A 26,843-nucleotide genomic window follows, 5' to 3' on the forward strand; every position below is an offset into this window, starting at 1 on the left:
GTCTGTACGTCCTGCACTACTGTACTAGAATAAGAGTGTACTCACCTGATGATTGTGCTGATACTTGTGCTATAGGGCAGTAGTATGGAACTGGGGTCGGGGGTCATACAGTCTCCTAACACCCGACCCCCCTCACCCACACAGACCACATACAGTGACCTTACACCCGACCCCCCTCACACACACAGACCACATACAGTGACCTAACACCGACCCCCCCCCCCCCCCCCCACACACACACACAGACCACATACAGCCACCCCCACCCTTAGGGTCCTATTCCACGGGCCGAGGAGGGCCCGATCAACGATGTAAACGAGCGGCGATCTGCTAGATCGCAGCTCGTTTACTGGGCCTATTCCACGGCCCGATGATCGTTGAGCGAGGGCTGCAGGGATATCGTTACCGATGTCCTTGTAGCCCTTGCAGCAGCAGCATACATTACCTGTCCTGGCTTCTCCGCGATGTCTTCATCCCAAGGTCCCGCGCGCTCTATCTTCAGAATGGCCGGTCCGCTGACAGGCCACACTCAGCCAGCTGACCGGCCATTCAGAAGATAGAGCGCGTGCGACCCTGGGATGAAGACAGCGGGGAGAAGCCTGGACAGGTAATGTATCATGATGCTGCTGCTGTCAAATCTTCGGTCGCCCGCCGCGCACCGCTATTCAACCGTAGCGATGCGCGGTGGGGGAACGATGATTTTAGGTCTGGCCCTAAATGAACGATCAGTTGATCGTTCTCTCTATTCCACCGAACGATAATCGGCCGAATCGTTACTGTGGAATAGGGCCCTTAGACCTCTTTTATATATACTGCTTGAAATCCTACCTCTAACTAATAGGACAATGACTATCCTCCTCCCCAGATGGACTGTCTTGAGTATACTGACCTGATTATTGTGCTGATACTTGTGCTATAGGGCAGTACTATAGATAGAACTGGGGCCGGGGGACGTACAGTCACCCCCCCCCCCCCCACACACACACACACCAGACCTGAAATCCTACCTCTAACTAATGGGACAGTATAATAAGACAATGGCACTTTCAATGTGATGACACACCCTTAAGGCCCTATTACACGGAAATATTATTGGCCGTTACAGCAGATAATCGTCCTGTGTAATAGAACACAATGATCAGCCGACATGAACGATGTAGTCGTTTGTCTTTCAACATGTTGAACGACTCATATAGCAATGATCTGCTGCCGTCGCTCCATGGAATAGGAGGCAGCAGACCGCTGCCATATGCTATGGGCAGCCCCCCGCACCCCCCCCCCCCCCGGCTCTCACCCGCTCGCTGCCGCTCCGTGTAATAGCGTGCTGTGTGCTGACAGTGCTCGTTTGCTCCTCACAGTCGCCCTGTGTAATGGGGACTTTACACACAGACATTAGAACCATGCTTGTCACTACCTAATGTATGTTAGGAAGAACCAGGGAACAGACATATAGCGGTATGACTGCCGCATCACATATGACAGGGTGGGTGGTTTAGCATGTCGGCATAGATCTGCATAGTTCTACTAACAGGGGCTTCAATACCTTCAATGTTCATTCGACCACCAGCTATCTCTCCGCTTCAGCCCTTACATCGGCTGTACCTTCATGTGCTGTGATCGGGTAGAAGGGAAGTACAGTGAAACCCTGGATTATGAGCATAAATCGGTACGGGAATGCGCTTGTACTTCAAATCACTTGTATATAAAGAAACACTTAAAACGTAGACGACTTGTTCCACAACCAAAAAAATACGGTAGGTGCAGTGTTCTGTCTCAGTAAAGAAGGGGTTAATCAGTTACTCTCCCTCCACACACAACTCCCCAGGAGGCTGCAGTTCTGCTGGTGCTGGTACTAGTGCCGGCTGTCTGGAGCGGCTATTGGTGAAGGGGTTAATTCAGGGGTCAGAGGGAAGCAGTGGTTATGTGGACGGGAACTGGAGGAGAGCCGGAAGGCGTCTGATCACCGGAAGAGTTGATCAGGGCTTAGAGGGATTTCTACCCAGTACAGGATTCGGATGGGGACACAGGGGTATTCGCTTGTATTACCAAATCTTGCTTGTTTACCAAGTTACAATTTTTTTCAATTATTAGCTTGTCTTGCAAAATGGTCCAAGTGCCGGCTGCCCTGTAAGAGGTGCGGAAGCCTCACTCACACTCACACTCATCCTCCAGCAGCAGGGAGAGGAGATAAGGCCGATCACCGGCAGAGTTGTATAGGTGGCAGTGGGTTATGATAAGAGGCTTTTTACCCAGTACAGTATCAGAATGGGGACACAGTGGTATCCACTAGGGGCGGAACTACCGCCGTAGCAGCCGTAGCGGCTGCTACGGGGCCCCTAACATCAGGGGGCCCGTGGCCTCGGCCCCCCGAAGATGACCGCTTGCAACACCCGGCGGCCGAGCGGGCCTCCCGGGTGTTCAGTGTTCTGACTGACAGCGCGAGAAGCCATAGGCTTCCCGCCCTGTCAATCATTCTTGTGACCGCAAGCAAGCATTCTGCTTGCGATCACAAGAGTGTCCCACCCAATGAGCAGCTCTTTGGTGAAGTCCTGGCAGCGTCATCGCTGAGCACTCAGTGTGCGCCGCCGCGGCTGGGACTTCCGGTACTAAGAACACAAACCGGAAGTCCCAGCCGCCGCGGCGCACACTGAGTGCTCAGCGATGACGCTGCCGGGACTTCACCAGAGGGCTGCTCATCGGGCGGAGGCAGAGAGAAGAGGAGACCGGCGACCAACGGGGGAGCGTGGGGTTAGGTGAGTTATGTGTTTGTTTGTTTTTTTAATCAGAGGAGCAACACTGCGGGCTATGTGGGGAAGGGGATGCACAATACTGGGGGCTATGTGGGGAAGGGGATGCACAATACTGGGGGCTATGTGGGGAAGGGGATGCACAATACTGGGGGCTATGTGGGGAAGGGGATGCACAATACTGGGGGCTATGTGGGGAAGGGGATGCACAATACTGGGGGCTATGGGTGGACTAGGGGTGCACAATACTGGGGGCTATGTGGGGAAGGGGATGCACAATACTGGGGGCTATGTGGGGAAGGGGATGCACAACACTGCGGGCTATGTGGGGAAGGGGATGCACAATACTGTTGGCTATGTGGCGAAGGAGATGCACAATACTGGGGGCTATGTGGGGAAGGAGATGCACAATACTGGGGGCTATGTGGGGAAGGAGATGCACAACACTGCGGGCTATGTGGGGGAGGGGATGCACAATACTGGGGGCTATGTGGGGGAGGGGATGCACAATACTGGGGGCTATGTGGGGAAGGGGATGCACAATACTGGGGGCTATGTGGGGAAGGGGATGCACAATACTGGGGGCTATGTGGGGAAGGGGATGCACAATACTGGGGGCTATGTGGGGAAGGGGATGCACAATACTGGGGGCTATGTGGGGAAGGGGATGCACAATACTGGGGGCTATTTGGGGATGGGGATGCATAATACTGGGGGCTAAGGATGGACAACACTGGGGGCTATATGGGGGATGCACAATACTGGGGGCTATATGGGGGATGCACAATACTGGGGGCTATATGGGGGATGCACAATACTGGGGGCTATATGGGGGATGCACAATACTGGGGGCTATATGGGGGGATGCACAATACTGGGGGCTATATGGGGGATGCACAAGACTGGGGGCTATATGGGGGATGCACAATACTGGGGGCTATATGGGGGGATGCACAATACTGGGGGCTATATGGGGGATGCACAATACTGGGGGCTATATGGGGGGATGCACAATACTGGGGGCTATATGGGGGATGGGAATGCACAACACTGGGGGCTACCTATATGGGGGATGGACAACACTGGGGGCTACCTATATGCGGGACCGGGATGGACAACACTGGGGGCTACCTATATGCGGGACGGGGATGGACAACACTGGGGGCTACCTTTATGCGGAATGTGGGCCATCTAAAAGGGGAACTACACAGAGGGGCCATTTATGAAGGGGACTAGGGGGCATCTATAAGGGTAACTACACTGGGGGGGTTGACACAGAGGGGTCATCTAAGAGGACTACACAGAGGGGACCATATACTGTAGGGCAGGGATAGGGAACCTTGGCTCTCCAGCTATTGCAAAACTACAGCTTTATTTTTGACTGTCCATACATGATGGGAGTTGTAGTTTTGCAGAAGCTGGAGAGCAGAGATTCCCTACCTCTGATATAGGTGATGCACAGAGGGTGTCATCTACTATAAATGGATTACACAGAGCGGGATCTCTACTATAGTAGATGCACATGGGGCCATCTATATGGAGGACTGAACAAGGGGCAATCTATAAGCTGTCTACACAGAGCCTAATTTGTCTGTCTGGCAGATTCTGTGGATTCGTGGCTCGGAGTTCTTATAATGGCCCAGGACAGATGGAGAAGAAAATGAAAAGGAAACAACTCTAATGAGAGAAGGCGTCCCCTGTGAGTCACTTAATATAACTGCAGTGTAATTTATATGGTGTATAGAACCTGTGTAGAGCTGGGTGTGTTGATGGCATAGTGGTTGGTCGAGGAGGGGGGGGCCCCAATCAAAAGTTTGCTATGGGGCCCAGCCATTTCTAGTTACGCCCCTGGTATCCACTCACATTAGGGAATCTTGCCCGTTTACCGTTTACAATTTTCATAAATTCTTAGCTTGTCTCAGACCAAAATACTTGTAATCCAAGGTTTCACTGTAAACTGCTGCCAGACATCTTGGTGGCGGCTTATCTCCCAGAAAACAAAAGCATCTAAAATCCAACATTCCAAACCTTCTCTACCCTGACATCATCTAAGAGGCGGCAGATCCTGTTACCATTGGCAGAATCGGTCACTAAAGAGGATGGTGGGAGATTTATAATGATGATCGGCAGCAAAGTTTCTTCATTTGCATTTTGAATGAACTAAAACTAAGCGAAGAATAAATCGTGGCTGCTGATCTGGACATCGCCTATAAGGTGTCTATAAGATTAAAAATAATTTCAAAAGATTTAAAGGGAACCAGCCAGCCACTTCATGCCGCCCGTACTGCAGTAACCCGCTGTACAATGAGCTATGATGTGGGGCCCTATTACACAGGACAATTATCCTGCAAATTATCATTATATTGTTTGAATTTAAACAATAATCACTTTGTGTAAATGCAGCAACGATCAAACGACCAACAAGAAATCGTTCATTTGGCGTTGACACCAAAATAATAGTTAATCATTCACTAATCGTTCTGTGTAATTCCACCTCGTTCCTTCATTTGCCGGGATCAGATGGAATAACCGATCATAGTAATGACTATTGTTCTGTGTAATATGGGAAACCATTTCAGGTAAATGATAATCTCATTTGTGATTGTTTTTCCTTAAAAATGGCTCCATCTAATAGGGTCCTTACTCTGAAATGATGTGGTTTGGGCAGCATGAAGCATCTGACAGGTTCCCCTTACAGGACCCTCTACTATTTTTGCCTGTTTTCCATATATCAAAATAGCTACATGCTGTCCTATGGTGGTGGGGGTGGTCAGGGGGGTGGTCGGAGAGGAGGGGGGTACTGGGGTAACAACCAGGATAACAGCTTCTATACTGTGTGCTATATTTAGTAATGGTGGCATCATGTCTGTTGTCACATGTAGTACGTATATAGTTACTATAGCTGTAGAGAGATATATGCCCATCAGGTTTCACCAGGACGGGCAGAGTCAGCTGGCTAGTATTTTTTGGCTGCTTTCCAAGTATAATAAGATGGCGTTCAGTACTGAACACTATTGCATGAAGTACGGATAAGAAAATATATTATTCCTCTGAAAAACCAGAGTGAATTATAAAGAAGATCTAAGATTATATTAATATCTCGTTTCTTGAAAGAAACAATTCAGTCGCTGATGCCCTCGAGACGCCCCGAGAAAATCCTCAGCAAAGTTTAGATGGCAGATTGACCCGGGACTCTGTTCCTTCACAATGGTCTTCACGCTGGGTTGGCACACAAATACAAACAGAAGCCATTCAGTTCCCTGAAGGGACGTCGATACACTGTTTATTCGATACGTTCTTGGCGGGAAGGATCTATTCAGACTTAACGCGTCTTTCTGTGGCACGAAGAGACCGCCTGGAGCCGATGTATCCAGATATAAAGTCACAGTTATGGTACATGAACATTCCGGCCAAAGTAAGACCAATGCCCATGTAACTGAGAAATGTCAAATGGCTTCCAAAGACCACCCTGGACAAGACAAGGTTCCCAACCACATTGAGGTTGCCCAGGACATGTATGGTGACCGCAGAGGTAAGGGTGATGACGCAGAAGCTTGCAAGGTTGTACAGGACCGATCCCAAGCAGCTGAGGAGGATGAAGAGCCACAGTCTGTTGTCGCAGTCCGGGGGGCTCTCCCACGCCACCCCCATCTCCAGCAACACCGCAGCCAGGAGCAGGATACAGAAGCTGGGGATGGACATCAGGTAGAGCAGCGTCACCGAATGGATGTTTTCATTCTTGAGAAGTAAACCTGAAAGGAGAGAAAGGGTTTATTAGAAATGATGGTATATATTCATGAGGAATAACCGGGAAGAACGATGGATGACTTATACACTGATGAGGAATAACCGGGAAGAACGATGGATGACGTATACACTGATGAGGAATAACAGGGAAGAACGATGGATGACGTATACACTGATGAGGAATAACCGGGAAGAACGATGGATGACGTATACACTGATGAGGAATAACAGGGAAGAACGATGGATGACGTATATATTCATGAGGAATAACCGGGAAGAACGTTGGATGACGTATATATTCATGAGGAATAACCGGGAAGAACAATGGATGACGTATACACTGATGGGGAATAACAGGGAAGAACGATGGATGACGTATACACTGATGAGGAATAACCGGGAAGAACAATGGATGACGTATACACTGATGGGGAATAACAGGGAAGAATGATGGATGACGTATACACTGATGAGGAATAACAGGGAAGAACGATGGATGACGTATACACTGATGAGGAAGAACAGGGAAGAACGATGGATGACGTATACACTGATGAGGAATAACAGGGAAGAACGATGGATGACGTATACACTGATGAGGAATAACAGGGAAGAACGATGGATGACGTATACACTGATGAGGAATAACAGGGAAGAACGATGGATGACGTATACACTGATGAGGAAGAACAGGGAAGAACGATGGATGACATATACACTGATGAGGAAGAACAGGGAAGAACGATGGATGACGTATACACTGATGAGGAATAACAGGGAAGAACGATGGATGACGTATACACTGATGAGGAAGAACAGGGAAGAACGATGGATGACGTATACACTGATGAGGAATAACGGGGAAGAACGATGGATGACGTATACACTGCTGAGGAAGAATCGGGAAGAACGATGGATGACATATACACTGATGAGGAAGAACCGGGAAGAACGATGGATGACGTATACACTGATGAGGAATAACCGGGAAGAACGATGGATGACGTATACACTGATGGGGAATAACAGGGAAGAACGATGGATGACGTATACACTGATGAGGAATAACAGGGAAGAACGATGGATGACGTATACACTGATGAGGAATAACAGGGAAGAACGATGGATGACATATACACTGATGAGGAATAACCTGGAAGAACGATGGATGATGTATACACTGATGAGGAATAACAGGGAAGAACGATGGATGACGTATACACTGATGAGGAAGAACAGGGAAGAACGATGGATGACGTATACACTGATGAGGAATAACGGGGAAGAACGATAGATGACGTATACACTGCTGAGGAAGAATCGGGAAGAACGATGGATGACATATACACTGATGAGGAAGAACCGGGAAGAACGATGGATGACGTATATACTGATAAGGAATAACAGGGAAGAACGATGGATGACGTATACACTGATGAGGAATAACCGGGAAGAACGATGGATGACGTATACACTGATGAGGAATAACAGGGAAGAACGATGGATGACATATACACTGATGAGGAATAACCTGGAAGAACGATGGATGATGTATACACTGATGAGGAATAACAGGGAAGAACGATGGATGATGTATACACTGATGAGGAATAACAGGGAAGAACGATGGATGACGTATACACTGATGAGGAAGAATCGGGAAGAACGATGGATGACATATACACTGATGAGGAAGAACCGGGAAGAACGATGGATGACGTATACACTGATGAGGAATAACGATGGATGACATATACACTGAAGAGGAATAACGGGGAAGAATGATGGATGTCGTATACACTGATGAGGAATAATGGGGAACAACGATGGATGACGTATACACTGATGAGGGATAACAGGGAAGAGCAATGGATGACGTATACACTGATGAGGAATAACAGGGAAGAATGATGGATGACGTATACACTGATGAGGAATAACCGGGAAGAGGAATGGATGATGTATACACTGATGAGGAATAACAGGGAAGAATGATGGAGGACGTATACACTGATGAGGAATAACAGGGAAGAATGATGGAGGACGTATATATTCATGAGGAATAACCGGGAAGAACGATGGATGATGTATACACTGATGAGGAATAACAGGGAAGAGGGATGGATGACGTATACACTGATGGGGAATAACCTGGAAGAACGATGGATGACATATACACTGATGAGGAATAACCGGGAAGAACGATGGATGACATATACACTGATGGGGAATAAAGGGGAAGAACGATGGATGACATATACACTGATGGGGAATAACCTGGAAGAACGATGGATGACATATACACTGATGAGGAATAACCGGGAAGAACGATGGATGACATATACACTGATGGGGAATAAAGGGGAAGAACTATGGATGACATATACACTGATGGGGAATAAGGGGGAAGAACGATGGATGACGTATACACTGATGGGGAATAAGGGGGAAGAACGATGCAAAGCAGCTCTGTTCCCTTAATTTACAGAAGATACAATCTCTCGCCGGTATGTCCCGCACACTTGTAGCTGCTGAAGCTGGAGACCCTCGCTGTGTGTGATCATCCCCCTGCTGAGTAATACCAGCTGGCAGCCATGACAGATGACATACATGACCGCAGGACGTCCTGTACATATCACTGAGCTGTAAGGGCCTATTACACGGCCCGATGACTTCCTGTAAGCGACACCCAATGATTTTTGGCCCGAAGATTTAGGTCTGGACCTATAGAAATGATCGGCTAATGATTGCGGTTTCTAAAGCCCGACATGGAAGAGCTGTCAGCACTCGTTCCTCCTTGTTCCCCGCTCCCTGCCGCCGCTATTGTACGTATTGGCAGCAAGTGGGTAAGTGCAGGAGCGTCTGCGGGGGGTTGGGGGGGAGGTTGCGGGGGCTGCCTGGGTGATCGCTGATCGTCCAGGCAGCCCATAGAGGATTGCGGGGGTCTTTTGTTTTCTAACATGTTAAAAGACAAATGAAAGCAACGATCAGCCGACATTGTTCATGTTGGCTGATTGTTGCCTTCTATTACACAGGACGATTATCTGCCATAATGGCCGATATCGGGCAAATACGGCCGATAATCGTTCCGTGTAATAGGGCCTTAATAAATGGAGTGATAATCGCACATATTGCCTGATAACCAGCAGATTATGTCTCCATTACAGCGTCCCTTACATCACTACTAGGGGTGACTGTCACATGCGATGGCTCCGCAGACCATCACTCCAGCAGAATATGGCTCCGTGTAATAGGGCCCCCAGTGTCCCTTACATCACTACTAGGGGTGACTGTCACATGCGATGGCTCCGCAGACCATCACTCCAGCAGATTATGGCTCCGTGTAATAGGGCCCCCAGTGTCCCTTACATCACTACTAGGGGTGACTGTCACATGTGATGGCTCCGCAGACCATCACTCCAGCAGATTATGGCTCTGTGTAATAGGGCCCTCAGCGTCCCATACATCACTACTAGGGGTGACTGTCACATGCGATGGCTCCGCAGACCATCACTCCAGCAGATTATGGCTCCGTGTAATAGGGCCCCCAGTGTCCCTTACATCACTACTAGGGGTGACTGTCACATGCAATGGCTCCGCAGACCATCACTCCAGCAGATTATGGCTCCGTGTAATAGGGCCCTCAGCGTCCCATACATCACTACTAGGGGTGACTGTCACATGCGATGGCTCCACAGACCATTGCTCCAGCAGATTATGGCTCCGTGTAATAGGGCCCCCAGTGTCCCTTATATGACTACTAGGGGTGACTGTCACATGCGATGGCTCCGCAGACCATCGCTCCAGCAGATTATGGCTCAGTGTAATAGGGCCCTCAGCGTCCCATACATCACTACTAGGGGTGACTGTCACATGCGATGGCTCCGCAGACCATTGCTCCAGCAGAATATGGCTCCGTGTAATAGGGCCCCCAGTGTCCCTTATATGACTACTAGGGGTGACTGTCACATGTGATGGCTCCGCAGACCATCACTCCAGCAGATTATGGCTCTGTGTAATAGGCCCTCAGCATCCCTTATATGACTACTAGGGGTGACTGTCACATGCGATGGCTCCGCAGACCATCGCTCCAGCAGTTGTGGCAGTGTGCAGGGTTGATGCGCTCACCATACGGATCCATACTGGAACCCAACAGATCCCAAACAGAACCTGGATTCATCTCCAGAGACAATATGGTTTCACTGTTTAGCAATCCAGGCTTTTCCTTCACAACACGGCTGCATAGGGGACGGTTTCCGGCCGTCAATGACATGTAAAGGGCCCTGTAACACCCTCTCTCCTCCTGCCGAGTGCCTAGCAATGGTCCGGGCAGAGACGGGTGTGTAATGGAGGTGCAAACTGTGCCTGGATGACGGACAAGAAAGCAGTGGGAGCGTCCTGTACTGGTGGGCGGATCCTCTCTGCTGCTGATCCCCGGGTCTGATCTGCAATCACTTACACACCCGCCATTACTGCACGTGACATTACTATCCGGCTGCATCTTCTTTATCTACTCGTTTAGTTATGTGGAGGAACTATTTCTAATATTAAAGGCAAACTAAAGAGATTGGCGGAAGACTCTAATCTGCGGTATATTCCTATAGGACAGGTAACATTACTGATCTACCTCTATTATGTTCATTCACCGCACCATTCTGGGGAAGAATAGTCACTTTTTATTCATATGAGGGCATTAGTCGCTGTGTGTGGCATTAGGTGCACAGGGGGCAGTGGGGGGCACTAGGTGGCGGTGTCTCTGTGTCTTCGTCCCTATAGGAATATACAGCAGATTAGTAGTCGGTGTCTCCTGCCCTATATATATATATATATATATATATATATATATATATATATATATATATATATATACACACAGCAGATTACCAGACACTCCTCGTGCTGTTACTTCCCACTTACAGAATACACCTACACAACCTCAGATCCACTGTATGTGCTGCGGGATAGAAATCTGAGCGGACCGCACCCGGCGGGGTGTTATTATAGGGGAGGGGGGGTAGTCTCATGTCGGGAATATGTCACTCTGTGGTTGTTTTACACCAATGTCTCGTAGTTTATGACGTCACTTTATCTCCTAGCAACTGAAAACAAACGAAAAAGTCGCCCCTCCCGCTATATAACACGGGTGATCAATGTTTCCAGTGATTCATAGGAATAAATCCCGATAATAAGTCTGAAGTCTGGTAACTGTAACAGCACAGAGAGCTTCACTTTACAACCTGATGAAAAGGATGATCACCGTGGTGACTGTTCAGACGCTGCTTTCTGACTAAACTCGGCTGATGTGTGCGCAGTAAGGAATTAACCCTATAGCATATAGAACAGTATAGCATGTAGTATAGCGTATACTATAGTGTATAATAAAGCATAGTATAGCATATAGTGTATAATATAGCATTTAGTAGCATAGTGTAAAGTATAGCATATAGTGTATAGTATAGTACAGTATACAGTATAGCATATAGTATAGTGTATAATATAATATAGTATAGCATATAGTGTATAGTATAGTACAGTATACAGTATAGCATATAGTATAGTGTATAATATAATATAGTATAGCATATAGTGTATAGTATAGTACAGTATACAGTATAGCATATAGTATAGTGTATAATATAATATAGTATAGCATATAGTGTATAGTATAGTATACAGTATAGCATATAGTATAGTGTATAATATAATATAGTATAGCATATAGTGTATAATATAGCATTTAGTAGTATAGTATACAGCAGTGCTTCTCAAACTGTGAGGTGCCCCCTAGTTGTTGGTGAGGCCCAGCTGGGGAGCCAGTTTTTACAAAAGTGTCTATGATCTATATAGTCCTTTGGCTGTTTGCAAAAATCTCCATTTTAGCAACATTATTAATTCATTTCATACTTGCTTTATTATTATCTAGAGCTTAGGAGATGGGTGGTAGGTAGTCCTAGCATTATTTTCAGCTTTTAGATGGACTTTCACCACAGATAGTGAGGCCCAGGCGCCCTCTTGGTCAGTCTGGTGAGGCCTAGGCATTGCCTTGGTCTGATGGGTGAGGCTCCAGTAGAAAAAGTTTGAGAAGCACTGGTGTAAAGTATAGTACAGTATATCATATAGTATAGTGTATAATATAGTATAGTAGAGTATATCATATAGTATAGTGTATAATATAGTATAGTAGAGTATATCATATAGTATAGTGTATAATATAGTATAGTAGAGTATATCATATAGTATAGTGTATAATATAGTACAGTAGAGTATATCATATAGTATAGTGTATAATATAGTATAGTAGAGTATATCATATAGTATAGTGTATAATATAGTATAGTGGAGTATAGCATATAGTATAGTGTATAATATAGTATAGTAGAGTATATCATATAGTATAGTGTATAATATAGTATATCATATAGTATAGTGTATAATATAGTATAGTGGAGTATAGCATATAGTATAGTGTATAATATAATATAGTACAGTATAGCATATAGTATAGTGTATAATATAGTATAGTGGAGTATAGCATATAGTATAATATAATATAGTACAGTATAGCATATAGTATAGTGTATAATATAGTATAGTGGAGTATAGCATATAGTATAGTGTATAATATAGTATAGTGGAGTATAGCATATAGTACAGTGTATAATATAGTATAGTGGAGTATAGCATATAGTATAGTGTATAATATAGTATAGTGGAGTATAGCATATAGTACAGTGTATAATATAGTATAGTGGAGTATAGCATATAGTATAATATAATATAGTACAGTATAGCATATAGTACAGTGTATAATATAGTATAGTGGAGTATAGCATATAGTACAGTGTATAATATAGTATAGTGGAGTATAGCATATAGTATAATATAATATAGTACAGTATAGCATATAGTACAGTGTATAATATAGTATAGTGGAGTATAGCATATAGTATAGTGTATAATATAATATAGTACAGTATAGCATATAGTATAGTGTATAATATAATATAGTACAGTATAGCATATAGTATAGTGTATAATATAGTATAGTGGAGTATAGCATATAGTATAGTGTATAATATAATATAGTACAGTATAGCATATAGTATAGTGTATAATATAGTATAGTAGAGTATAGCATGTATAGTGTATAATATAATATAGTATAGCACATAGTATACAGTATAGCATATAGTATAGTACAGTACAGAATACAGTACAGTAATAAGAAGAGCTTCAGCCAATCATTATCTATATGATAAGTTATACAGCGTCTTCCCTTGTGCGCTGGGTGGGACCCCTGACAGACGTGTAGTCCTTCTTCTTGGCAGATATTCGTCCCCGTTGCACATACAAGAGCTGATTATGACAATGACTTCTGGCAAGGTTAGTGCTGGATCATTGTATTTTTATCGCTATCCTTTCCATCTGTCGCTGTGTATTGATGGGGACACCTGGACGGCATTCAGCTCATTTATCCAATCAGGTACAAACATCCTGTGTGTCCAGATAAAAACCCCAGTACAACAGCGGCAGGGGATGGGGGCAGGTGAGTATCCCTCATTCTTTTTCAGCTCAAAATCTAAATGCAGATATATATATATATATATATATATATACAGTATATACTAAAATCTCTTCAGCACATGGCTTGTCCCCCCACAGTGTTACAGAGCAGATTGCCTATGTACCAGTGTACACGGAGCTCCTGGATCTATTGCCGGCAGTGTCATCATCTGCAGCTAAATAACATACGAGCTCTGCACCTCAGGTAACATCATCGGCTGATTCAGCGACCTATTAGACTCCATTACAGAACGCCGCTTCTTTCTAACTGACTTTTACTAAAATCAGGTTTTATGTTTGGCATATAATAATTAAATATAATAATATAATTAAAGAGGTTTTGGTGATTGTTTTGCAGTTTTTTCATTTTATTCTCTATATTATAAAATAACCCTGAAATCTTCAGTCTGACCACTAAACCCAAGGGTCTTTTCACACAGCCCGATGTGTGGACGTGACTGGCGCCCTCCTGCAGGGCCTTTAGAACTGCGCGGTCGGAGGACATGAATGATATATCATTTGTGCAGCCACGATCTCTGGGGTTTATCATAATCATATTGGTGTGCAAGAAACATTTTGACCGCTTTTTATAAATTGTTTTCTGATATATAATTTCTTTAAAGCCAGAACATGGGAGCATATCCTGCGAATCTCATTTTTATTCATTGCTCTTTCCAGCTGCCATTTTGTTAGTTTAAAGGATTTCACTAGTGTTATGTACATTATGCATATATTATGGCTGGGAGTGGTGTCAGAAAGTCATAGCCTGCCCATCTAGCCTATCTGCCCATCTAGCCTATCTGCCCATCTAGCCTATCTGCCCATCTAACCTATCTGCCCATCTAGCCTATCTAACCTATCTGCCCATCTAACCTATCTGCCCAACTAGCCTATCTAACCTATCTGCCCATCTAACCTATCTGCCCATCTAGCCTATCTAACCTATCTGCCCATCTAACCTATCTGCCCATCTAACCTATCTGCCCATCTAACCTATCTGCCCATCTAACCTATCTGCCCATCTAACCTATCTGCCCATCTAACCTATCTGCCCATCTAACCTATCTGCCCATCTAGCCTGCTCTTGTATTATTCTCCATAATAGACATGCAGAACTCCATGCCACCTGTCCCTTAGTGAGATGTGTGAATCATCTGTTTGCTGTACAGTATGGAAATTATTTCCTCATTACCTGGATTTCTAGACGATGGAACGCCCTATGGACTGGCACAACCTGGAAGCATGAGGGTGACATTGGGGGGCAGCTGTGAGATGCAGCCTTTCCCTTTAAATAATATCTGTAATGTGTATCTTATTTATTTTCTTATATAATTTTCATGTATTATTCCTACGAGAGTTTGATAGGGAGAGCTCCAGCTCCAGGACTCAGTATATAGCACTGTCCTATAATATACCGCTATATACTGTTCTAGGGTTTCTAGCTTCGTCCAGTCCGTGTTATTGTAATAATCCAAATCTAAAAAAAAAAAATCAAAGCCAGATGCCAAATGTAACCGAGCACCAAAGACAAAGCTGCCGCTAAACAATACCCATAAATATTAGAGGTCCCGAGGATCCATAGACAATTATTACATAGGTAGATCAGGACCGGCTCCATGTTAAAGGGAAAATCGTTTTCTTTCAAATCAACTGGTTTCAGAAAGTTATATAGATGTGTAATTTACTTCTATTTAAAAATCTGCAGTCTCCCAGTACTTATCAGCTGCTGTATGTCCTGCAAGAAGTGGTGTATTCTCTCCAGTCTGACCCAGTGCTCTCTGCTCTACATCTACTGAGCGTAGCTATCCACTCACCTGGCTCTCCCTCCACCCATTATTATTTATTATTAAATATTACTAATTTTAGATTCACCTTTGAAAGAACAATCCCGTTTAATCACCAGAGTCAAAAAGTAGTGGTGTCCCACTCTCTGGCTATGCTCCCACACAGGATTTTTGCTCAGTATTTTGCAACCAAAACCAGGAGTGGATTGAAAACACAGAAAGGCTATGCTCACACACTGTTGAAATTGAGTGAATGGGCAAAAATCCTGTGTGTGAATATAGCCTTAATCTGTTTCCAGATCCGACACTTGTCTAGTGCATTGTAGCAGACGGACGTTACACGTGGTTAAATCCACATAACACACCCTATAGATTGTGGATTTCCCCTCTGTCAGATGACAGCACTAGGGGCGTCTACTATAAATCCTCTATAAAGCCTCGGATTTCATTAGAATATTTTGTTTCATAAAAGTCTTACAGAAGAATAAGCTTCCATCCATTGTCAGGTGATGCCACATCCCCATGGTGCCGTATGGCCTGATATACATCACACTCATGTCCCCGCATGAACTCTAGAACTCCTGAGGCTCATATGCAACTATTTCCTAGAAACATTATTACACGGATGAGGACGTTTTTGTATAGGCTATAAATAGTGCTCCTACAGGCCCCCGTGCATGCGTCTACACCTGTGCTGATCTGTGCATGCATCTACACCTGAGCCGACCCGCGCATGCGTCTACACCTGAGCTGATCTGTGCATGCGTCTACACCTGAGCCGACCCGCGCATGCGTCTACACCTGAGCTGATCTGTGCATGCGTCTACACCTGAGCCGACCCGCGGATACGTCTACACCTGCGCTGATCTGTGCATGCATCTACACCTGAGCCGATCCACGCATGCGTCTACACCTGAGCCGACCCGCGCATGCGTCTACACCTGAGCTGATCCGTGCATGCGTCTAAACCTGAGCCGACCCGCGCATGCGTCTACACCTGAGCTGATCTGTGCATGCGTCTACACCTGAGCCGACCCGCGGATACGTCTACACCTGCGCTGATCTGTGCATGCATCTACACCTGAGCCGATCCACGCATGCGTCTACACCTGAGCCGACCCGCGCATGCGTCTACACCTGAGCTGATCTGTGCATGCGTCTACACCTGAGCCGACCTGCGCATGCGTCTACACCTGAGCTGATCTGTGCATGCGTCTACACCTGAGCCGACCCGCGGATACGTCTACACCTGCGCTGATCTGTGCATGCATCTACACCTGAGCCGATCCACGCATGCGTCTACACCTGAGCCGACCCGCGCATGCGTCTACACCTGAGCTGATCTGTGCATGCGTCTACACCTGAGCCGACCTGCGCATGCGTCTACACCTGAGCTGATCTGTGCATGCGTCTACACCTGAGCCGACCCGCGGATACGTCTACACCTGCGCTGATCTGTGCATGCATCTACACCTGAGCCGATCCACGCATGCGTCTACACCTGAGCCGACCCGCGCATACGTTTACACCTGAGCTGATATGTGCATGCGTCTACACCTGAGCCGACCCGCGCATGCGTCTACACCTGAGCTGATATGTGCATGCGTCTACACCTGAGCCAACCCGCGCATGCGTCTACATCTGAGCCGACCCGCGCATGCGTCTACACCTGAGCTGATCTGTGCATGCGTCTACACCTGAGGCGACCCGCGCATGTGTCTACACCTGAGCTGATATGTACATGCGTCTACACCTGAGCCGACCCGCGCATGCGTCTACACCTGAGCCGACCCGCGCATGCGTCTACACCTGAGCCGACCCGCGCATGTGTCTACACCTGAGCTTATATGTGCATGCGTCTACACCTGAGCCGACCCACGCATGCGTCTACACCTGAGCCGACCCGCGCATGCGTCTACACCTGAGCTGATCTGTGCATGCGTCTACACCTGAGCTGACCTGCGCATACGTCTACACCTGCGCTGATCTGTGCATGCATCTACACCTGAGCCGATCCACGCATGCGTCTTCACCTGAGCCGACCCACGCATGTGTCTACACCTGAGCTGATATGTGCATGCGTCTACACCTGAGCCGACCCGCGCATGCGTCTACACCTGAGCCGACCCACGCATGCGACTACACTTGAGCTGATCCGTGCATGCGTCTACACCTGAGCCAATCCACTGCGTCTACACCTGAGCTGATCCGTCCATGCGTCTAAACCTGAGCTGATCCGTGCATGCTTCTAAACCTGAGCTGATCCGCGCATGCATCCACACCTACACTGATTCTATACTGCAGTATCTACTGGGAGCAGGTACTTACTCTGTTGTATGGATTTCAGCCCCCTGAGAAAAGTCGATGCGAAAAGGTAGATGCATCCAGTCTGGTCGAATTGCACCTCTCCGATAATACTAAAGCAGGCTCCCAGACATATGGGAATCATGGCGGTGTATTTAAGGGCATGGTGTTTGGAGCCCAGGAAAAGTTTAGAAAGAGCCAAAGTGAAAATAGGGGTAGTGGTGTAAATCATCTGTGCAAAAGAAAGCTGGACGCAGCTCAGTCCAAGATTCCCAAAGGCGATGCTGGAACAGAAGGTCACGCTCAGCAGGAACACCTTAAAGCGAGCCCCGGTATTCAGGGGGAGATGGTCCTCAGTGTTTACATGGATCAATCCGAACCTGAGAATGGGATAGTCTAAGAGGATGGCCGTGAGCATGTGCAGCGAGGACAGTAACAGCGGGTACTTAAAGTTGTAAACTGCAAATATCCATTTGTTAAGACTAGAGATGGTGGTGCCTGTTATCAGCCAGGTGAGCACTGCAGCAATCAGGTACAGTTTGTTGGTGCCTCCGCGCTCCTGGGGGGCTCGTTCTGGCTTGGGATGCATGATCGAAGCAGCAGACGTTCTATCAGAAGCTTCCATTTCACCCTCATCTTTCCTGTTGGGTGCTAAACACATTGAATGTTTGGCAACGTTCCTTCTCAGCTTCGTCACTGCCGGATATTCATACTTCTTTATTAGTTGTTTTCCTGGTATATTTCCTTGTCTTCACGGACTCTGTATTGGACTGTCCAGTCTTATACTCTTCTGTGCTGTGGAATAATAGAAAGGGTTAAAAAAATATCACCATAAACACAATAGAAACAACAAAGAAACAACATTTCTTCCACATCTCAATTGTTTCCATTTCTTGTTCTTCTATGGAAAACGAGTCCTAGCGCCCTAATGTACCTGATCGCTGACAGTCCCTACTGCTGATAGTCTGCCATAGATATAATAGTATAATAGTCTGCTATAGATATAATAGTATAATACTCTGCCATAGATATAAGAATATTGAGCTTGTATAGTCAGATACTACAGACAGCAGGATAGCGGTATATACAGATACTACACACAGCAGGATAGCGGTATATACTGATACTACACACAGCAGGATAGCGGTATATACTGATACTACACACAGCAGGATAGCAGTATATACTGATACTACACACAGCAGGATAGTGGTATATACTGATACTACACACAGCAGGATAGTGGTATATACTGATACTACACACAGCAGGATAGTGGTATATACTGATACTACACACAGCAGGATAGCGGTATATACTGATACTACACACAGCAGGATAGCGGTATATACAGATACTACACACAGCAGGATAGTGGTATATACTGATACTACACACAGCAGGATAGCGGTATATACTGATACTACACACAGCGGGATAGCGGTATATACTGATACTACACACAGCAGGATAGTGGTATATACTGATACTACACACAGAAGGATAGCTGTATATATACTGATACTACACACAGTAGGATAGCGGTATATACTGATACTACACACAGCGGGATAGCTGTATATACTGATACTACACACAGCAGGATAGCGGTATATACTGATACTACACACAGCGGGATAGCGGTATATACTGATACTACACACAGCGGGATAGTGGTATATACTGATACTACACACAGCAGGATAGCTGTATATATACTGATACTACACACAGCAGGATAGTGGTATATACAGATACTACACACAGCAGGATAGCGGTATATACTGATACTACACACAGCAGGATAGCTGTATATATACTGATACTACACACAGCAGGATAGTGGTATATACAGATACTACACACAGCAGGATAGTGGTATATACTGATACTACACACAGCAGGATAGTGGTATATACTGATACTACACACAGCAGGATAGTGGTATATACTGATACTACACACAGCAGGATAGTGGTATATACTGATACTACACACAGCAGGATAGTGGTATATACTGATACTACACACAGCAGGATAGTGGTATATACTGATACTACACACAGCAGGATAGTGGTATATACTGATACTACACACAGCAGGATAGTGGTATATACTGATACTACACACAGCAGGATAGTGGTATATACTGATACTACACACAGCAGGATAGTGGTATATATACTGATACTACACACAGCAGGATAGTGGTATATACTGATACTACACACAGCAGGATAGTGGTATATACTGATACTACACACAGCAGGATAGTGGTATTGTCTGACACTACATCTATGGCTTTGTGAGGACGTCACTCACCTCACTGTGGATCTAGACTGTCGGCCATCGTTCACCTTGACACGTCCTGTCAGTGTAACCCCCGGTGTGATGTATGTGACCCTGTATGATCAGAGCCGCTGTAAACATCTGACCTGCTGCTGCCGGTGAGGAGGAGGAGGAGGATGATGATGTGAGCAGCTGCCTCCTCCTCCTCCCTCCCTGTGTATTCACCAGCCGGGATCTTGCACAGGATTGGAGCAGATCTCAAAGCTCATTCAGACCTCAGAATATTACACGGTTACATACTATCCATATACTGCTATATACTATCCATATACTGCTATATACTATCCATATACTGCTATATACTATCCATACACCACTATATAATATCCATAAACTGCTATATAATATCCATATACTGCTATATACTATCCACACACCACTATATACTATCCATATACTGCTATATATTATCCATATACTGCTATATACTATCCATACACCCCTATATACTATCCATATACTGCTATATACTATCCATATACTGCTATATACTATCCATATACTGCTATATAATATCCATACACCGCTATATACTATCCATATACTGCTATATACTATCCATACACCGCTATATACTATCCATATACTGCTATATACTATCCATACACCGCTATATACTATCCATATACTGCTATATACTATCCATACACCGCTATATACTATCCATATACTGCTATATACTATCCATACACCGCTATATACTATCCATACACCGCTATATACTATCCATATACTGCTATATACTATCCATATACTGCTATATAATATCCATACACCGCTATATACTATCCATGCACCGCTATATACTATCCATACACCACTATATACTATCCATATACTGCTATATAATATCCATACACCGCTATATACTATCCATACACCGCTATATACTATCCATACACCACTATATACTATCCATATACTGCTATATAATATCCATATACTGCTATATACTATCCATACACTCACCACTATATACTATCCATATACTGCTATATAATATCCATATACTGCTATATACTATCCATACACTGCTATATACTATCCATATACTGCTATATAATATCCATACACCGCTATATACTATCCATATACTGCTATATACTATCCATATACTGCTATATACTATCCATACACCACTATATACTATCCATATACTGCTATATAATATCCATACACCGCTATACACTATCCATACACCGCTATATGCTATCCATATACTGCTATATACTATCCATATACTGCTATATAATATCCATACACCGCTATATACTATCCATACACCGCTATATACTATCCATATACTGCTATATACTATCCATACACCGCTATATAATATCCATACACCACTATATACTATCCATACACCACTATATACTATCCATATACTGCTATATAATATCCATACACCGCTATATACTATCCATACACCGCTATATACTATCCATACACCGCTATATACTATCCATATACTGCTATATACTATCCATATACTGCTATATAATATCCATACACCGCTATATACTATCCATACACCGCTATATACTATCCATATACTGCTATATAATATCCATACACCGCTATATAATATCCATACACCGCTATATAATATCCATACACCACTATATACTATCCATATACTGCTATATACTATCCATATACTGCTATATAATATCCATACACCGCTATATACTATCCATACACCGCTATATACTATCCATATATTGCTATATACTATCCATACACCGCTATATAATATCCATACACCGCTATATACTATCCATACACCACTATATACTATCCATATACTGCTATATAATATCCATACACCGCTATATACTATCCATACACCGCTATATACTATCCATACACCACTATATACTATCCATATACTGCTATATACTATCCATATACCGCTATATACTATCCATACACCGCTATATACTATCCATATACTGCTATATATTATCCATATACTGCTATATATTATCCATATACTGCTATATACTATCCATACACCCCTATATACTATCCATATACTGCTATATACTATCCATATACTGCTATATAATATCCATACACCGCTATATACTATCCATACACAGCTATATACTATCCATATACTGCTATATAATATCCATACACCGCTATATACTATCCATACACCGCTATATACTATCCATATACTGCTATATACTATCCATACACCGCTATATACTATCCATACACAGCTATATACTATCCATATACTGCTATATAATATCCATACACTGCTATATAATATCCATATACTGCTATATACTATCCATATACTGCTATATACTATCCATATACTGCTATATAATATCCATATACTGCTATATACTATCCATATACTGCTATATACTATCCATATACTGCTATATACTATCCATATACTGCTATATACTATCCATATACTGCTATATAATATCCATATACTGCTATATAATATCCATACACCGCTATATACTATCCATATACTGTTATATACTATCCATACACCGCTATATACTATCCATACACCGCTATATACTATCCATATACTGCTATATACTATCCTTACACCGCTATATACTATCCATATACTGCTATATACTATCCATACACCGCTATATACTATCCATACACCGCTATATACTATCCATATACTGCTATATACTACCCATACACCGCTATATACTACCCATACACCGCTATATACTATCCATGCACCGCTATATACTATCCATACACCGCTATATACTATCCATATACTGCTATATACTACCCATACACCGCTATATACTACCCATACACCGCTATATACTATCCATGCACCGCTATATACTATCCATACACCGCTATATACTATCCATATACTGCTATATAGTATCCACCCCCTGTTGTTACATAGTATCCCCTCATCAGTCTCCTAGCAACAGGGCTGTAAAGGGAACATCAGAGCAGATGATGTGTGGTGATTCATGGGCGCCTCCTTTCCTGGATGTCTCATTGAGGACTACAGAGCTTTCCCTCCCTAGTACACCCCATCCATCCCTCCCCAGCACACCACGTCCATGCCTCCCTCCCTCCCCAGCACACCACTTCCATCCCTCCCTCCCTCCCCAGCACACCACTTCCATCCCTCCCTCCCCAGCACACCCCATCCCTCTCTCCCCAGCACACCACTTCCATCCCTCCCTCCCCAGCACACCACATCCATCTCTCCCCAGCACATCCCTCTCTCCCCAGCACACCCCATCCCTCCCTCCCCAGCACACCCCATCCCTCTCTCTCCAGCACACCACGTCCATCCCTCCCTCCCCAGCACACCCCATCCATCTCTCCCCAGCACATCCCTCTCTCCCCAGCACACCCCATCCCTCCCTCCCCAGCACACCCCATCCCTCCCTTCCTCCCCAGCACATCCCTCTCTCTCTCCCCAGCACACCACTTCCATCCCTCCCTCCCCAGCACACCACATCCATCTCTCCCCAGCACATCCCTCTCTCCCCAGCACACCCCATCCCTCCCTCCCCAGCACACCCCATCCCTCTCTCCCTCCCCAGCACACCCCATCCCTCTCTCCCCAGCACACCCCATCCCTCCCTCCCCAGCACACCCCATCCCTCCGTCCCCAGCACACCCCATCCCTCTCTCCCCAGCACACCCCATCCCTCTCTCCCCAGCACACCCCATCCCTCCCTCCCCAGCACACCCCATCCCTCTCTCCCCAGCACACCCCATCCCTCCCTCCCCAGCACACCCCATCCCTCTCTCCCCAGCACACCCCATCCATCTCTCCCCAGCAAACCCCATCCCTCCCTCCCCAGCACACCCCATCCCTCCCTCCCCAGTCCCAGCACACCTCATCCATCTCTCCCTCCCCAGCACACCCCATCCCTCCCTCCCCAGCACACCCCATCCCTCCCTCCCCAGCACACCCCATCCCTCTCTCCCCAGTCCCAGCACACCTCATCCATCTCTCCCTCCCCAGCACACCTCATCCATCTCTCCCTCCCCAGCACACCCCATCCCTCTCTCCCCAGCACACCCCATCCATCTCTCCCTCCCCAGCACATCCCTCTCTCCCTCCCCAGCACATCCCTCCCTCCCTCCCCAGCACACCCCATCCCTCCCTCCCCAGCACACCCCATCCCTCTCTCCTCAGCACACCCCATCCCTCTCTCCCCAGCACACCCCATCCCTCTCTCCCCAGTCCCAGCACACCCCATCCCTCTCTCCCTCCCCAGCACACCCCATCCCTCTCTCCCTCCTCAGCACACCCCATCCATCTCTCCCTCCCCATCCATCTCTCCCTCCCCTGTACGTCTCATACCTCCCATGTCAGCTTCCAAATATAGCTCCCTGCCCCGGAGACGTAAACAGTTCCTGGAATCCGATCATTACACGGACATGAACACAGCCGCTGAAGCTTTATAAAGGGATGATGTGAGGGGCGCACACCCAGCAGCGTATATACTGCCAGCCATGACGTCACACACAGGCAGATACACGGTACTTACATACGTGTAGTAACTGCTACATTGTCACTGACAGCGGCGCCGCTCCACACAACACAAAGGACGACACGTGATTGGCTCAACCTCCTGTCAATCACATCGCATGCCGGCTACTGAATGAGAGTAGGAAGTGACGATAGGTTAATTGTAATAAAGGGGCGTGTCTTGTCACTTACGTTTGTTATGATTGGTGCCCCGTGACTATAGATTGCTGGCTGGACCAGTTTGCGTTGCTTAGCGACCTTTCAGTGAGGGTCCTAGTCTGTTGCCATGGTGACGCTGTGGCTTAGTGTGTCAGGGCCGGGATAACCTCATTTCTTTATTTTTAGACTTTTTCTTTCTTTAGCTGATTGTGAGTGTTCTCTGTAGTAGAGGAGCATTGTGGGGCTGGATCAGTGAGGAGATAGCAGAGTATGGCTCTCATAGGATTACTGACCTACAAATCACTAAGCAACTCACTCCTTTCTGGCTACTGGAGTCCTTAAAGGGGTATTCCACTCAGAATTATTTTAAGGGGGACTATTAGCAGGTGAGACGCATCTACCCTCCTGATATCCCCTATAGCGGCCAGGACGCTGTGGAGGAGGGTATGTATGTGTCTGTTACCTTCCTCCTCGGCGCCGGTCCCGGGCTGTTAGTTGGAGTAATCTTTGCACCGGAGCGCTGCCGCGTCATCCCGTCCGCTCACTCCATTGATTACCATTAGAAGGAGTTACCCAATGACGCGGCAGTGCTCCTAACATTGCACCGAAGAGAAGATAACCACGACTAACAGCACGGGACCGAGCCGCGGAGGAAGATAACACATATACCATCCTCCTCAACGTCCCGGGCGCTATCAGTACCTCAGATGCGTCTAACCTGCTGATAGTCCCTTTTAATATGTTGCTGCACTGGTGGAGAACGTAACAAACAGCCTATTGTTACCTCCCGGCACTCCCTGGTGTCCTCCGACATCTTCTCCAGTCCCCGGCTGACCGATCCGGCCTCCACTTCTCAGATGGTCTCCTCTGGCAGTGTCAGGACTGTGTCTTGTCTCTCGGCTCGTGCTGTGCGAGTCTGAACACTGGTTTATTTTGTCTGCTCACTTGATTTCGTGGTCACACCCGACTTCACCTGCTGAGTTGTTCCATCTGGCCACTTCATGGTTAATCTTGTTTTGTTTCTTTCTGTGATTGACAGGTCTTCCTGCCAGTGGATGTGTTTTGTGGTCAGGTGCCTGTGGTTGGAGATCAGGGGGATGAACCAATTATGTCCCCGGCCTCCTATATATACACCCCCAGTCTGTATACTGCTTGCTGGTTATTGAGCTTGTCTCTGCCTGCAGCTTCTGACTCTCTTATTCTGTGTTTATTCTGACCCTCGCTGCCCCTGACCATATTGCCTGTTATATGACTACATCTATTGGATCCTGATTTTGTTCTTTTGCCGCCCAACCATTGTGACCTGGATTGTTGACTATTGTGTTTGTTCGTCTTTTCTTTTTGTCTCACCAGGGGCGTATATATATATATATATATATATATACTCGGTGATGTCTTTTCTTTTTGTCTCACCAGGGGCGTAGCTAGGATTCATGGGGCCCCATAGCAAAAAACTGTATGGCCCCCCCTCCCCTACACGCTAATATATATATATATATATATATATATATATATATATATATATATATATATATATTCGGTGATGTGGCCAAAAAAAAAAATTCTCTTGTGGCCAGAGGCAGAATCCTATGGTTATATACATAGGTGCAGGAGCAGACTACCTTTTGCTTAACCCTTTATTTACTGCAGTGTGTAAGTGACCCAATGTTCTCTTACATGCTG

General features: G+C 45.7%; 1 protein-coding gene across 6 annotated transcripts; it reads right to left on the bottom strand.

Annotated features, from left to right (window-relative positions):
* Positions 1–6,014: 6,014 nt before the first annotated feature.
* On the bottom strand, positions 6,015–25,136 carry SLC35E4 (solute carrier family 35 member E4). Of its 6 annotated transcripts, none has more exons than XM_069963954.1 (4): positions 25,021–25,136; positions 20,468–20,548; positions 18,170–18,940; positions 6,015–6,499 (listed from the first exon to the last, which is right to left on the bottom strand). In XM_069963954.1, exons 3-4 carry the CDS (start codon positions 18,804–18,806, stop codon positions 6,060–6,062), a joined length of 1,077 nt encoding a protein of 358 aa, XP_069820055.1. In that variant the 5' UTR covers positions 18,807–18,940; positions 20,468–20,548; positions 25,021–25,136; the 3' UTR covers positions 6,015–6,059. The 6 variants fall into 6 exon arrangements, with proteins under 6 accessions (XP_069820055.1, XP_069820053.1, XP_069820054.1 ...); XM_069963952.1 differs by having other exon boundaries at positions 20,468–20,669; XM_069963953.1 differs by lacking the exon at positions 25,021–25,136 and adding an exon at positions 24,834–25,009 and having other exon boundaries at positions 20,468–20,669.
* Between the last annotated feature and the right edge of the window lie 1,707 nt (positions 25,137–26,843).

This window comes from Dendropsophus ebraccatus, chromosome 3, assembly GCF_027789765.1.
Source record: "Dendropsophus ebraccatus isolate aDenEbr1 chromosome 3, aDenEbr1.pat, whole genome shotgun sequence".
Lineage (NCBI taxonomy): Eukaryota > Metazoa > Chordata > Amphibia > Anura > Hylidae > Dendropsophus > Dendropsophus ebraccatus.